We start from the raw sequence: 16,527 nt of genomic DNA on the forward strand, positions 1-16,527 counted from the left end.
CGCAGGCTGCTGCCCTGCTTTTCTTCTCCTCCCCAGTCCTCCCCCGCCACCGCCTAGCCCCGGACGGTGGGGGCGGCCCCCACACACCGCTCCGGCCCCGCCTCAGCCAATCAGCGATTGCCGCACACACCCCCGCCGCGACCAATCCGCAGCCGCTTCGCTGCGGGACGTAACCGCGACTGTGCCCCGCGCCCCACCTGGGGAAATCCTTCCCCGCCCGCTCTTCCGCAGACCCCGAGTCCGCGCCTCCGGCGTTCCCCTCCTCCACACCCGGAAGTCCTGGTCCCAGCCCCTCTCCCTGTAACACAAAAGTCTCAAACACCCCCACCCACCCCCGCCTCTTCCCTCAGGCCTTTAAGTGCCAGCCACCTTACTCCACAAGCAAAGGTCAAAACTCCTTTCCCCTAAGGTCCAAAAATAAAGAGGACTTTTTTCTTCTCCTCCATTATCTCCTAATTAGCCGTTAATTTACTCTCTCCTGAGGGCCTTCTAATTAGCCCACTGATGAAACCTACTGCTCTACCATTTCCAGGAGCCCCTGGTGACACAGGCCCTAGCGACATCAGGCATCTGCTGCAAGACCTCTGGGAGCTGCAGTCCCTCAGAGTTGTGGTAAGGCATGAACTTTGGGGGGTCGAGGGAGGAAGAACGCTGGTGTGGCTGGACTTACATAAAGGGCAGGAAATAAATATAACAGTATCCTCCTCTTTCTGGCTGCCAATTGCTTTTATGGGAATCTGCAGGGTACACGGGCACATTTCTAAGTGGGTGTAGTCTAAGGGCTCCATGTGGCAGGCAGATGGTAGAGGCTGGAGTTTGGGGTGGGAGAGTCCTAGGCAGGGAGGCCCAAATAGAAATGTGGGAAATCAGGAAGGGATAGTGGGGGCACCTGTAGGGGTGTGCACCCTGGCCTTGCACCCGTACCCCAGCTCTGCACCCCCAGTCACAAACAGCTCAATTCCTGTGCAGAAGTTGGCTTCGGAGGCCAGGAACACAGCAGCAGCCCCCACGTCAGCTGGCTGGCCCATGCGGCCCAGAGGCTGGGAAGAGAAGCGGGGGAATAGGAGGTCAAGAGGAGCCCTCACTTGAGTGCCCTACTGCCCAAACCACCTCCATAGCACCTGAATCCAGCCTCCACTCTTTATTTATTTTTTTTAAAGATGACCGGTAAGGGGATCTTAACCCTTGACTTGGTGTTGTCAGCACCACGCTCTCCCAAGGGAGCTAACCGGCCATCCCTATATGGTATCTGAACCCGTGGCCTTGGTGTTATCAGCACCGCACTCTCCCAAGTGAGCCACGGGCTGGCCCTTGGCCTCCACTCTTACCTGGGCCAACATGCCCTCTCGGACTGTGGCCTTGGGGTCTGGTGTTAAGGCTGCCAGCTCCTCCCACAGTGGGGTCCAGATGTTTCCTGGGGAGATACTGGGGGAAGGGAGAGAGGGGATCAGAGAAGTCTGTCCCAAATACTGCCTCTTGGGCTCACTCCCAATCTTCCCACTTCCCCCAGGAGGCCCCCTTAGTCTACTTGGAACTGCTCACCAGTTGACTCGGACGCCATACTGACTCTCATCCAGGGCCAAGGCTTTTGTCATGGCTGTTACTGCCCCCTGCCGAAAACAGGGTGGGAGAGGAAGTTCAGTCCCCAGAAGATGGGGTCCCTCCCATCCTCTCCTCCCAGCCAGAGGCCATCAATGGGAAAGAAGTCATGCCCTCCTCTTGGGCTTCCTTTGGATGCACCGGGCTCTGCTTCTTTCTTTCTTTTTTTTTTTTCCAGCTGGCCATTATGAGGTAGGCTCTGTTTCTTTCTTTTTCCAGCTGGCCATTATGAAGTAGGCTCTGTTTCTTTCTTTCTTTCTTTTTTCCAGCTGGCCATTATGAGGTAGGGCTCTGTTTCCTTCCTTCCTTCCTTCCTTCCTTCCTTCCTTCCTTCCTTCCTTCCTTCCTTCCTTCCTTCCTTCCTTCCTTCCTTCCTTCCTTCCTTCCTTCCTTCCTTCCTTCCTTCCTTCCTTCCTTCCTTCCTTCCTTCTCCTTCTCCTTCCTTCCTTCCTTCCTTCCTTCCTTCCTTCCTTCCTTCCTTCCTTCCTCTTTCTTTCTTTCTTTTTCCAGCTGGCCATTATGAGGTAGGCTCTGCTTCTTAGGAGAAACTTGGAGCATAGCAATTTGTCACAGGCTATTATGCCTCGGGGCTGAATCTGGGAGTTGGCTGTGGGACTCTCTGGGGCTGAGGTCTTGCTGGATCCTGCTCCTAAAGAGTCTGGCCTCAAAGTAGAGGCCAGGAGGAACAAGGTAGGGAGGGAAGGAAAGGGCAAGGGCTAGCATACCTTGGTGGCCACATAGGGAACTGCCTGGGACTGACCAATTGCCCCGACGAGGCTGGAGATGTTGATGACGTTCCCCCGGCTCTTCCGAAGGTGGGGGAGGGCGAACTAGGGAGGTGGGAAGATGGGGGCAGAATAAGCCATCCAAGCCCTGGATCTTCCCCAGTCCACAGAAACGCAGCCATAGTCATCCTGAAGTTGGGATGATGGCCATCTCCCTGGCATGATCTTAGGTGATCTCGGTGGCCCTGTTCAGACAGCATCTAGCACTTTCTCTGCTTTGCCCTAGGGTCTCTGGGCCTCAGCACTTAAAGAGTCTATTCTTATCTGGAAGGGATTTCTTTCTATGTCTCTTCTACTGGGTCTCTGACTCTCCCTGTCTCTCTTTCTCGGTCTCTGTCTCCCTCACGCTGGGTCTCTGTTCACCTCTCTCTGGGTTACTCAAATTTTGTTACTCAAATTTTGTCCACCTCAAGATGGGAAAATGCGAAAGAGATCCAAAAGCCTGCATATTTTGCAGACATGGAAGTTCTTTTATCCATGGAGGGGAAGACGGTTTCTCTGAGTTTTACAGGAAGCTCTGTGGTCAGAATGTGATGTGAGGCTTTCATGAAATGCACCTCATTTTCTACCAACTTCTCCCCTGCAACTCCCTGGCTACCTGGAGATCCCTAAACCAACCCTCCTCTCTCCCCCTCCCTCCCTCCTTCCCTCTCTCTCTCTCTCTGTGTTCTCTCACTACACATGACCTTGGATAAACTAAAATCCTATCCTTCCTCTTGCTTGCCTTGGGCAGCTGAGCTGGCCAGTCAAGACCTGTTGCTACCACTAAAGGTAAATGAGCATGAGCCAGCACCCCCAGGAAGCTCTCAGAGTAAGAACATAAATGAGCTTCCTCTCCAGTTCACCCCACTAGTTCTCTCAAACCTTCTCCACTCCCTCAAGAACAGCCTCTGCCGCTTTCTCAGTGCTATATCTTCAAAAGCACACTGCATGCTCCAACCTCAGGGCCTTTACACTTGCTATTGCCTCTGCCTGGAATGCTTTTTCCTGAGAGAGCCAAATGACTAATTCCCAGGTTGACCAATCATGCCAATTTGCCCAGGACTCAAGTGTTCCTGGGGACATGGGACTTTCACTCTACAGTTTCAACAGTAAACTGGGAAGGTCTTGAGTAAATGCACTCCTTTGACTTCTTCAAACCCTGTTCAAATGTCACCTCCTCAGTGAGGCCTTCCTTCCCTGACCATCCTATTTAAAACTGCAAACTGCCCACCCTGGGTGGGTCTCCATCCCTCTTCTGATTCCCTTTCTTTGGGGTACACACCCCTTCTGACATGCCATATGCATGTGTGTGTATATGTATATACACATATATTTTTTAACTTACTGATTTGTTTATTGTCTGTCTCTCCCCCCAGAATGGAAGAACCCATGAGGAATGGTTGAAGTTTCTTACTGTGTTTCATCCTTAGCACTAAGGTGCCTGGCACATAGTAGGCGTCCATACATATCTTTTGAATGAATGAATGAATGAATGCACTAAGGACCTGGTACCATTTGATCCTCATGACATCTCTGCAAGTGAAACAGGGCAGACCCCCAGTATTTTCCCTAAGCATCTCTCTACCGCCAGTTAGAGCAGGCCTGGCTGGGGGCAGAGAAGCTAAAGAAAAAAAACTGTTTAACTACCAGGATGAATTTGTGGGAGTAACCGTAAAGCTTGGTTAACAATAAAATAAGAATAAAGTTAGTTAAACGTATGTTTCCCTAAAGCTAAACAAAATCTCAAGGCCACCAAATGTTTGTTGCTCAGTAGATGGTTTAAGATGACATCAGCAACGACAATCTTGAGTTGTTTCACACAACTGCTATCAACTGAAAGCCTGCTTTGAAACAGACCTGAAGGAGTCAAGGAGAACATTAGGCCTGGCCCATTAGCTCAGTTGGCTAGAGCCTGGTGTTACAACAATAAGGTCAAGGGTTCGGATCAGGGTCAAGAGTTCAGATCCCCATACCCACCAGCCGCCAAAAAAAAAAAAAAAGATGCCAGGAATAGTCGTGCTGACTTCACCCCACACCAATCAGACCCCCCATAACTCCCGGGACCCCTACTCATGATTTTGCTCTATAAATGCTTGTGATTTTAATAATTCTTTAAGCTCCTCTAGCTGCCTTGTTCTCCTTTTTTTTTTTGGAAAGATGACTGGTAAGGGGATTTTAACCCTTGACTTGGGGTTGTCAGCACCACGCTCTCCCAAGTGAGCCAACTGGCCATCCCTATATAGGATCCAAACCCGTGGCCTTGGTGCTATCAGCACCACACTCTCCGAAGTGAGCCATGGGCCAGCCCTTGCCTTGATCCCCTTTGACTGGCCATTCAAATAAGTGCTGTTCTTTATCACTGCAAACTCCAGCATGAGAGAATGTTTAGCCAGTTGCAGTGGCAATGGACTTGGTTCAGCAACACAAGAAGATACAGCCAATAGCCCCATTTTACAGCTGAAGAGACGGAGGACTGCTGCCCACACTGTGTCACCTGACGCCCGACAGAACCAGTCTTTGCTGCCTGGCAGTCTGAGACCCAAACCCACAAGCAAATGAGAATTTCTGGCAGCTCCAAGTGTTAAGAACTCTAGGACAACACGAGCATGGATGATATGAGTACGTGGCCTTGCGGGTGGGATCCTCTGGCCTCCTCTCAGGGACCCCCCTTTCACCCTCTCCTCCCCACTGCCATCAGCCTTGAAACCCTCCCTCCCTTAGCAGCCCCCACCCTGGCCCCAGCCTGCTCTCTTCTCATCCTCTCACCTGCCCTGACATTTAACGTCCTCCCCACCCTGCAAGCCTGAGCGCCAGCCTCATTCCAGCACCAGGCGCATATCTGGCACTCAATAAATATTTGTCCCCCACTCCCTGAGCCCCGTCCCAGCCCTCCTGCACATTCTTGGCCAAGGTCTTTCCCTGCCCTCCTCCTCGTGGTCACTTAGCACCTCCCTTTAGCTACGTGAAGTCAAGGCCTGGCTGGGTTCTTGTTGGCCTGACTTGCCTTTCCCCTCCAATCCCACCACTTCTCTGGATGACAAATGCGACTGTCTCCTAATCCTGGTTTTCCCGCCCTCGCCCCTTGCCCTCTGGTTTGTTCCTCCGACGAGAGACAGATCTGAAGAGCCTGGCTCTCCTGGGTGTCTGCCAGCCTCACTCTGCCCTGACCCCTATTCCTCTAAATGTTGGGGTTCTGGGACCTGCTTCTGATTCTCCCAGCTCTGGTTAGGAAGCCCCTACTTGGTTGGTTTCCCACCAGCATCCCCTAAGTCTCCCTGGGAGCCCCTTCTGGAGCTCCTGACTCCCCAGTCCTGGACGTGTCTATCTCAATGGCTCCCGTACAAAACCCACCCCATTGTCCCTCCCCCAAATTGCCCCTCTCCCTGGTTCTCAGCCTCTGATGGGGCGCTTACTCACACCCAGCTTCTTAAGCTACAGACCTGGAGTCTTTTTTTTTTTTTTAAAGATGACTGGTAAGGGGATCTTAACCCTTGACTTGGTGTTGTCAGCACCACGCTCACCCAGTGAGCTAACCGTCCATCCCTATATAGGGACCTGAACCCGTGGCCTTGGTGTTATCAGCACACACTCCCCCAGGTGAGACATGGGCGAGCCCCAGACCTGGAGTCTTCCAGAGCCAGTTCCCCATCAAAGCCACCAGCAAGTCCAAGCCATTGTGCCTTCGAAGGATCTCTTGAATCTATACAATTCTCTCCACCTCATTCATTCATTCAACAAACATTTATTGAGCACGTACTATGAGCGGGTACTGTGGTAAATGCGAGGGATATGCAGAAAACCAGGCAGGGAGACATTTCTGCTCTCCTGGAGCTGATGTTCTGGTGGGGGAGGCAGCAATAAACAAATAGGTAAGGGGCTGGCTGGTTAGCTCAAGTGGCTAGAGCACAGCCTTATAACACCAAGGTCACTGGTTCAGATCCCTGTACCAGCCAGCTGCCAAAAACTAAATAAATAGATGAGTGTCTTATGGAATATGCTAGAATGTGATTAGATTAGAATGTGAAACAATAAGTCGAGCGGATGAGGAGGGATGGGAGTGTTGGGGCTGATGCAGTTTTATTTATTTATTTTTTTTAAAGATGACCGGTAAAGGGATCTTAACCCTTGACTTGGTGTTGTCAGCACCACGCTCTCCCAAAGTGAGCCACGGGCCAGCCCTAGCAGATGCAGTTTTAAACAGGGTGTTTAGGAGGGCCTTTGGAAGGTGACATTTGAGCAAAGACGTGGAGTAGAGGTGTGAGCTGTACAGATATCTGGAAGTAGAACTTGCCAGGCTGAGGGAACAGCGGGTGCAAAGGCCCTGAGGTAGGACGGAGCCTGGTGTGTTCGGTAGCAGTGAAGCCAGTGTGGTGGAGGTGAGGTCAGAGGAGAAAAGGGGCCTGATAATGTGAGGACTTGAAGGCCACCACTTCTCACTTGGACAAATGCGACTGTCTCCTAATCCCGGTTTTCCTACCCTCACACTTTGCCCTCTGATTTGTTCCTCAGAAAAGAGCCAGAGTGAGTGTCAACAGTACACATCACTGCCTTGCTCAGACACCTCGATTACCTTCCATGGTTCCCTATCGATCTTTAGATAAAGACTAGATGCCTCAGCATGGTGTTCAACTAACACAAGTGTGATCACGTCAGGAATCCTAATAATCTAAATGAGAAGGTCTGGAGATTAGCTAAAAACATGGTATTGATGTTAATCTCCTGATTTTGACAAGCTTACTGGGACTGTATAAAAATACACTCCACAGTACCTAGATGTAACGGGGCATCATGCCTGCAACTTACTCTTAGATAGTCCAAAGGGAAAAACTAGGTAGATAGATAAAAAATAAAGCAAATGTGGTAAAGTATTCACGATGGAATGTCTGGATAAACATGACTTCTCTGTACTATTCTGGCAATATTTTTAAAGTCTTAAGTCAAAATAAAAATAAACATCCTACTCCATGGGCAGTATGAAGTTCTCAATGATGAAATTATATGACGTCTGGGTGAAGACAACATCTAACTTCTGGGTACAGAAGGCAATGGATAGAAGTTTAATAAAATGTTTATAATTGCTGGAGCTGGAAATTGCTTAAGATGTTCTTAACATACACCCAGTGGTTCCTGCCCCAGGGCTTTTGCACCCTCTTCTTGGAGAGTGAGATACCCTATGCCCTGCTTCTCCACATCCCTCCCTCCCACTCACCTTTTCCCTTCTACCTGCCCCAAGCTCCATTTACTCAACATGTATCATAGGGATCTCAAGCTGAGTGAAGTGGGTTAGCCAAAAGAAACAAAATGGGGCAAGGTTTACGATAAATAATAACTTTCAGAGGGTAAACTCTGTGTCAGGCATATTCTAAGGGCTTTGTGAATATTTATTCTCATTCAGTCCTCAGAACTCTGTAAATTAGGTACCGTTATTAGCATCATTGTACAGATGAGAAAACAGAGGTGCAGAAGCTGAGTAACTCGCATGATGTTGCAAGTAGGTTGTTAGATCCAGACTCTTAACTCCCACATGAGGCATCTATATAGGTCACTTACAGATAACAGGGTCAGGTAGCACAAAGGTACCTGTAGGAAGCAGGGCCTGGGATACAGTGGAAAGCTGGGTTACATTTAGCAGACTGTCTGCTCCATGCATCTAGTTTACCAACTCTGCTGACTTTTAAAGAGAAACTAGAAATTTGGTTGTTTATGCAAAAGCTGTGTCTTTTTAAATATTGACAAATAATATATATGTGTGTGTGTGTGTGTATGTGTGTATATAAAATATACGAGCATTGGGCCGGCCCGTGGTTCACTCAGAAGAGTGTGGTGCTGATAACACCAAGGCCACAGGTTCGGATCCCTATATAGGGATGGCCGGTTAGCTCACTTGGGAGAGCGTGGTGCTGACAACACCAAGTCAAGGGTTAAGATCCCCTTACCAGTCATCTTTTACAAATAAAATAAAATATAATATATGAGCATTAACCCTTATGGGCTGTGGTGTATGTTTGTCTTATGTGTAGAGGTGTTTTAAGGGTTGGGTCAATCTTAGAAAGCCAACAAAAGGTGGGGACAGGAGGCAGGGTTAACTGGTTGAGCAAGGCGAACAATGTCCCTGGGGACATTTCACCTGGATCTCAGATAGGACCGAAAGTCAGCACCTGAGCTTCCCCCCACTCCTCTGGCCTCTGCCCTCTCTGCCTACACTTGCTTCCCTGAGTTTGTTGAGCCTCAGGCTGGTGAGCCCCAAACTGATGTCTCCAGACCTTGACCTCACCCAGACAAGTGAATCCCATGGCCACTGGCCAACCCCATGTGGATGTCCAGAGGGATCTGACACTCAACAGTCTTTTCTCCTCCTCCTCCTCCCCTTCCCCTCCCCCTGCCCCTCCCCCTCCTCCTTCTTTTTTTTTTAAAAGATGACCAGTAAGGGGATCTTAACCCTTGACTTGGTGTTGTCAGCACCACACTCTCCCAAGTAAGCCACGGGCTGGCCCTATACAGGGATCCGAACCCGTGGCCTTGGTGTTATCAGCACCGCACTCTCCCGAGTGAGCCACGGGCCGGCCCGAGTCCTTTCTTCTAAGCTCGGACCTGCTCCTCTCCCAGGCTTCCCAGCCCCACAGGATGGCAGCTGTGTCCTGCCAGTAGCTGGGGGTAAGAGTAGGGGGAACAAAAGGGTACTTCAAAAAGTTTGTGGAAAAATAGAATTAAAAGATGATGTGAACCTTTCCATGAACTTTTTTTTTCCCATGAACTTTCTGAAGTACTCTCATAGGCCCCAAAACCCACTCCTTTCTTTTCCCAGTCCACCCACACATCTGGTCCTTAAGGAAGTCTTGACAGATCTACCTTCAAAGTGGATCCGGACAACTTGACCCTGCTGCAAAAAAGAAAGAAAGAAGGATCCAGAATCTGATTACTTCTCACCAAGTCCACGGCCACCGGCCTGGTCTAATCCAACATCACTCCCACCTCAACTATCCAGTCACCTTCTCTCCCAGCCCCCTGCCTCAGCTCTCACCCCGCAGTCTGATCCTCATGTGGCCACCAGAGGGCAACAGTTCCCACCTATGCAGCTCCCGTCCCTTCGTTCAGAACACTTCAGGAGTTCCCATAGCAGTCAGTGTCAAAGCAAAGTTCTCTTGGTGGTCTACAAGGTCCCATACAATCTGGGACCCTTTGCCCCCTCTCTGCCCTCATCTCCTGCCTTCCCCCCTCACTCACTCGGTTCCAGCCACACTGGCCTCCTTGCTGTTCCTCTTAGACTCCAAGCACCATCCCACCCCAGGGCCTTTGCACTGGCTGTTCCTGTCTCAACAGCTTTTCCCCACACACCTCCTTCAGGTTTTGACTCAAACATCACCTCTCAGAGAGGCCTTCCCTGATCACCCCACCCTGTCTAAAAGAGCACACAAATCCCCCCCTCCTTTTTTTTTTTAAAAGATGACCGGTAAGGGGATCTTAACCCTTGACTTGGTGTTGTCAGCACCACGCTCAGCCAGTGAGCGAACCAGCCATCCCTATATGGGATCCGAACCCATGGCCTTGGTGTTATCAGCACCACACTCTCCCGAGTGAGTCACGGGCCGGCCCCAAAATCCCCCCCTTTTTAAAAAAAGCCCTCAACTGGTAAAGATAAATATGAAGTTATTTACCAGTGAAATAGTATGAAGGCTGGGATTTGTTTTACAGTACTTCAGAAAAACAAAAAAGCAAAACAAGGAGGCTACAAGAGGCAAGAATGATACAATGCTGATAATTATTGGCACTCAGTGATGGGCACATGGGGCTCAATATGATTCTGCTTTTGTGTATACTTGAAAAATGCCATTATAAGTTTTATAAAATAGCGTATATACATACCCAACACTCTTTATCCCCTTACTTTCCGTCGTTTTGCATAGCGTTATCACTCCCTGATGTTGTATTCTATATTTACTTCCTTACTGCCTGTCTCCCCAACTAGAATGGCAGTTCCCCAAGGCAGATTTTTATCTGCTTTGTTCACAGCTGTATACCCAGTGCTTAGCACATTGCTGGTGCTGAGTATTTAAAAAAAATGCTATGAAGGGGGCCAGCCCGTGGCTCTCTTGGGAGAGTGCGGTGCTGATAACACCAAGGCCGTGGGTTCGGATCCCTACATAGGAATGGCCAGTTAGCTCACTGGGTGAGCGTGGTGCTGACAACACCAAGCCAAGGGTTAAGATCCTCTCACCAGTCATCTTTATTAAAAAAAAAAAAAATTGGTATTAAGAAAATAAACAAGCTGTTATCATAGAGAATGAATATGTGTGTGTATTGTGTGTGTCACATAAGCAAGGATGGTTAGGAAGGGCCTTTCTGAGGAGGTGACATTTGAACTGAGATAATTAGGGACAGCTATGGTAAGATTCCAAGGAAGGGCATTCCAGGTGGAGGGAACAGCAAGGAGAAAGGCCCTGGGGTGGGTAACACCTCTCTGAGTAAAGCCCACCTCCCCAGGCCCTGGATTCCCCAGGCTCCAGACCTTGGCTGCAGGGTACACAGATATCTGATCCCTGGGAGGTGGGGGGAGTAGAATCAGGATGGGGGCTCTTGGTGCTCAGACTCAAGGGTCTTGGCCCTGACCTGATGCTGCAGCAGCCACTCAAGCTTTCCTGGGTCATGGCTGAGCTTCAGGCTTGCTCTTCCGTTTTTGGCCCCTGCCCTAGGCCTCCCAAATTGCAGCCTCCTCCATAATCCATCAGTGCTGTGAGGCACCATAAGGGGAGATGGGCTTTTTTTTTTTTTCTGGTAGCTGGCAGGTATGAGGATCCAAACTCTTCACCTTTGTGTTATAAGGCTGTGCTGTAACCAAGTGAGCAAATCGGCGAGCCCTCTTTGATCCTAATAGCTGTGTACTGGGTGGCAAAGCTGTACCTGCCTATTACTGACTCCCTGGGTCAATCAACCCATTCCCCTATATACTTAACATCCCCTCCCACCTCCAAGCTTGGAAGGTCCTGGAAGTCTCCTAAGAAGGCCAGGCTATGTAGCTACACAGGTAGCTTTTGCTGGATGTAGGGATTTGCACCCACTTATTATTTTCTTGCTTTCTTTTTTTTTTTTTTTCTGGTGGCTGGCTAGTACAGGGATCTGAACCCTTGACGTTGGTGTTGCATTCATTTATTTTCTACAGAGAACAGGGACCTTTTGGAATAGGAGATCAAACTAAGGAAAAGAAAATATCTTGCTCTTAAACAAAACAGATCTGACAACCCAATTGTCAGGAGACCACTTGAGACTGGCCCTCACCTTGATCAAGGTGTAAGTCCCCAGCAGATTCAGCTCCAGCAGCTGTCGGAAGCCCTGGGCAGAGGTCTCCTCAGGCCACTGTGGGGGTGGGTCTAAAGTGGGGGTGGGAGAGAGAGGAGGAGTGAAGGAGTGGGCAGGAGAACAGGAAGGGGAAACAGGGATGGGGGAGGGGAAGAGGGGGTGATAGGCAAGAGACCCAGGGATCGTGCAAAGGAAGGAGGCTGCAAGTGGTTAATAAAAAAGCAGTCGCTGGGGCCAGAAGACACAGGTTTGAATCTCATTCCTGCCACTTCCTGGCTTCATGATCTTGGGCAAGTCACTTTTGCTTTCTGCACCTCAGTTTCTTCATCTGTAGGATGAGGATAACACATTGTTGTTGGGCTTATAAATTTCACAAGTCAATATTTGTACCTGACACTTAATATCATAAATATGTTTGTAAAATAGATAAAATAAATGGGAGGGGCATGATAGAGTGACAGAAAAATCAACATTCAGAAGACAAGAAGCTGGAAAGAGAGGGAGGAAGAACAAAGGGAAAAGATAAGGAGCGGGAAGAAAGGACCCAGGAACACTGCAAAGGCATTAGGAGACGAGTGGGTGAAGGGACAGAGAAATGGGAAACAAGACCAGGGACAGAAAGTTGAGGAAATATTGGATTATTCCTCCCCAGATACCATGACATCTCCAGAGAACCCTCCCCAGATCCTCTGTCTGAAACAACTTTGGCATTCTCTATGCCCTCAATCTGCTTTATTTTTCTTCCCAGGCTTTATCACCACTGGCCATGCTGTTACATGCAGTTGTCTTGGTTATTCACAGGAATCATGTTCTACAGTCACCACACGAACACTGAATTAGAGGATACTGACCCATTGCTTCGAGGGGAAATATGTATATATAACTTAATAGGTAATAACATGTACGCATGATTACATATGAATAAGTAATGATATACAATAATATAATAGATAAAATATGTACCTAGAAGGGTACTTGAAATAGCTCATGAAAAGATTGGTATTATCTTTTAATTCTATTTTTCCACAAAGTTGTCGAAGTACCTTCATAAATATATATTTACATATGTACATATGTAAATGTATATAGATATATATATTGATATACACATATCTAACATAGATTATAATTTTTTTTCTTTTTTTCTTTTTTTAAAAGATGACTGGTAAGGGGATCTCAACCCTTGGCTTGGTGTTGTCAGCACCATGCTCACCAGTGAGCTAACCGGCCATCCCTATATGGGATCCGAACCCATGGCCTTGGCGTTATCAGCACCGCACTCTCCCAAGTGAGCCACAGGCTGGCCCTAACATAGATTATAATATTAAACTCTAAAAACAGCTCATCCTGGTAGACTCTATTTTCCTTGTTTTACAAAGAAGAAAACAAAGTTGAGAAGTGGTAAGGAACTTGCCTGAGGTCACCACACTAGCAGGTGCTGGAGATGGGATTTAAACCTGCCCATGTGGCCCCAGAGCTCTGGCATTGCACCACTGCATATGGTCCCCACCCTCTGGGCATCTCTGAGAGCTGAGACAAGAGGCAGAGCGTTGCCTTGCTGACCTCAGTGGGGAATATGTGCTACCAGTGACTCATATTTTTGCCATTCTGTGCATGTCCACGGATAACCGGGAATGCACCATAAGTACTCTTCTGGGATTACAAATACATTTTAGCAAGTAGGTGAATTCGCAAAAAGGAATCCACGAATAATGAAGACGGACTGTATGTTTCTTTCTTGTCCATTTCCCTACCCTAGAATGTGATTCTACGAGGATGTTTTGTCTGTTTTGTTCACTGCTAAATCCCCACTCCCCATGAAGAATTACGGGACACAGTAGTGGCTCAATAAACATCCATTGAACAAAGGACAGAGAGAAAGGATAAACTAGTATCTGCTACTTCTTTAAATCCTCCCAACAATATAAGGACAAAAATGCAGTTAGGAGAGCCAAACTGACAAGGGAGGCTTCTCTCTGCTATGGCCTTGCTGCGTGACCCCAGTCCAATCAATTCACTCTCTGAGCCTCAGTTTACCCATGTGGGACATTCTAATGAAGGGTCATTAAGCTGATGGCAATTTCCCTTAGAAGCCACCATACCAAGTCCTATCGACCATGCACAGTGAGTACATCTTCACTGTCATTGGCAAAGAGAAGGGCCACCGGCCTCACTTCATAAACAAGCACGGTGAGGCTGCATGGCAGAAGCTTGTGCCGAGACAGTTACGGTAATTATGAGGCCAGCAGTTCACCTCATTCATTGCTCACAACAACCCTATAAGGAAACGACGACGATGATGATGGTCCTGGTCACTTCCCTTCTACAGACGTAGAAACTGAGGCACGGAGAGGTGAGGACACAGGCCTGGGGATAAACAGCAGGGATGGAACAGAGCAGGATTTAAGCCTGGGCCTGGGGACTTCCACAACTGTATTGTCCTATCTAAGTGGACAGAAAGAGGGAAGGGGCAGTCAGGGGCAGGGAAAGGAGAAATTGAGATGCAGGAGGAAGAGCTGGGGGGCCAGGAGGTGGGCTGACATCAGCCGAGAGTGACCCTCAGGCCTCACAACTCACGGTAGCCAGCACTGTTGACCACACAATCCAGGCGGCCAAATCGGCAAATAGTCCTGGAAATCAGGGTCTGAAGAAAAAGGAAATGTCCTGTGAATGAGCAGTATATGGTGCCCAGCCTTGGAGGAGTGAGGGCTCCCAAAAGCAAGGCAAGGAGGAGGAAGCTGGATTCATAGCTGAGGGGACAGGAGGTAGAGTAAGGGGGGGACACCCCGGGATCACCAGGCATGGCAGGAGAAGAGGAGACAGGAAGCCAGAGCAGCCAGAGACCAGAGGGCTGGTCACAGCCACACTGCACTTGTCATTCCAGAGGCCTGGGGGAGGGAGCAGGGGTACAGTGGTCCAGAGAAAGGGGAGCAGAGACTCAGAGAGAGGGGGACAGAGACCCAGGGAGAGAGGGACAGCAACCCAGAGAGAGGACCGAGATCCAGAGAGGGTGGTGAACAGAGACCCACAAAGAAGGGGACAGAGACCCAGAGAGAAACAGAGACCCAGAGAAAGGGGAACAGAGACCCAGAGAGAGGAAGGAGACTCAGAGGTGAGGGGGGACAGAGACCCAGACAGAGAGGGGGACAGAGACCCAGAGAGAAGGGGACAGAGAAAGGGGGCCAGAAGCCCAGAGAGAGGAAGACAGAGACCCAGACAGAGAGGAATAGAGATCCAGAGAGAGAAACAGAGACCCAGAGAAAAGGAGACAGAAACCCACAGAGAAGGTGACAGAGACCCAAGGGGGCAGATAACAGAGAGATACTGATTAAAGGCAAGGGGTAGAAACCCAGAAACAGGAGGAAAAAAATGTTACAGAAGGAAACCCACTTTGAGGGTTTGTTCACTCCCGTCCACATGACAGGAGGGATAAAAGCCTTGAAGACATGGGAGATAAGGGAGAATTTACTCAGGAGACACATGACCTGCCCGTCAGCATCAGGAAAGCCTTGGGGGAAGGGGAGTATGACACTGGGCTGGGACCTTTGGGACAGGTACAACTTAGCCAGAAGAGGAGGGAAAGGCAAAGGGGACAGGATGTGGAAACGCCTAGAGGAGAAGAGAGTGAGAGAGAAAGAGACACAGAGAGAGAAATCGTTAGAGACGAGGAGCAGAATCAGGTCATGCGCTCACCTTCACATCTTCCTCTTGAGTCACGTCACAGAAGATAAAGACAGCTCCAGGAAGTCCCTGCTCCAAGGCCCGCCCCCCAGCTTCTGCAGGGAGACACGAGCGGAGGATGTGCACACCTGCGTCTGAGGGAGGAGGCGCCGGGGGCCTGGACCCCCAAGGGGTCTGAGCGAGGAGGGGGTGGGATGAGGACTGAGGAACCCTCACTCACCGTCCTTGTCGCAGATAACCACCTGGGCCCCGCTGTCCACTGGGAATAGGAAGAAAACAGGGTACCCTGGCATAGACCTTGGCTCGGCGAAGGCCTCTGCTGCCCTCTTGTGGCCCCCTGGAGTGGGGCCTAACTCCCCCTCCCCTCCCCTCGTGACCCCAAAGTCTCATGACGATCCCCTGGGACAAAGGGCAGAGGCCTTGACACATATTTTCCTTGGCTTATCCACAGGCCTGCTGGGGCTGCTGAGCCCCCAATCGTAGGTTCCAGAAAAAATCCCAAATCTGCAAGAGTCACATTCCTTAAACGACCCATTTTGCAGCTACAATAACAGACCTAGAGGGGCGGAGCAACTGCCTTTGGAGATCCTGCCAGAAACCCGGGCGCCAGCTGCCACCGCACGTCCCTGCACTAACACGGCAGATTGGCTCTCGCAAGTCAGTGTCCTGACTCCAGTTCTGGAGACTTCTCACACCCACAGCCGCCCGCCGCCCCTGCCCCGGCCTTCCTCTCCCAGACGCCACAACTCCGCGCCGCCGGACAGACCCCTACTCACCGAACGCACGCGCGATTCCGGCCCCGATGCCGCGCGCGCCCCCGGTCACGACCACCACCTTCCCGGCGTAGCGCGTCCCCGCAGCCATCCGCGCCAGTCTGTCTCTCTGTCACTCACCCCGGGCCTCTTCCCACCTCCAAAGTCCGGCGAGGCGGTGGGATGGAACCATCAGTGGGGGCTGGATGTTGGAAGCCCGGCCCTGGGGGGCGTTGCAGGAAGCCCAGGGATCTGGAAGTTTCGTCCCTGCCGCCTCCTCCTCAGACCCAGTAATCCAGGCTCCTGGCTCCCTCCTTCAGACCTACAAGTTCGAGGCCCCTGTCCCTCCCTCCCTCAGGACCCAGAAGTCCACGACTCCAGCTCTGCCCCTCAGAGACCCCAGGGTCACAACCTCAAACAGACAGAGAGAAAAC

At 50.1% G+C, this 16,527-nt stretch overlaps 1 protein-coding gene across 3 annotated transcripts; it reads right to left on the reverse strand.

Moving 5' to 3' along the window:
- Positions 1-728: 728 nt before the first annotated feature.
- Positions 729-16,460, reverse strand: HSD17B14 (hydroxysteroid 17-beta dehydrogenase 14). Of its 3 annotated transcripts, XM_063090942.1 has the most exons (9): positions 16,118-16,460; positions 15,562-15,600; positions 15,354-15,436; positions 14,238-14,304; positions 11,640-11,731; positions 2,325-2,429; positions 1,543-1,610; positions 1,329-1,425; positions 729-1,040 (listed from the first exon to the last, which is right to left on the reverse strand). In XM_063090942.1, exons 1-9 carry the CDS (start codon positions 16,203-16,205, stop codon positions 867-869), a joined length of 813 nt encoding a protein of 270 aa, XP_062947012.1. In that variant the 5' UTR covers positions 16,206-16,460; the 3' UTR covers positions 729-866. The 3 variants fall into 3 exon arrangements, with proteins under 3 accessions (XP_062947012.1, XP_062947014.1, XP_062947015.1); XM_063090944.1 differs by lacking the exon at positions 15,562-15,600; XM_063090945.1 differs by lacking the exon at positions 2,325-2,429.
- Between the last annotated feature and the right edge of the window lie 67 nt (positions 16,461-16,527).

The sequence above is a fragment of the Cynocephalus volans genome, chromosome 3 (genome assembly GCF_027409185.1).
Source record: "Cynocephalus volans isolate mCynVol1 chromosome 3, mCynVol1.pri, whole genome shotgun sequence".
Lineage (NCBI taxonomy): Eukaryota > Metazoa > Chordata > Mammalia > Dermoptera > Cynocephalidae > Cynocephalus > Cynocephalus volans.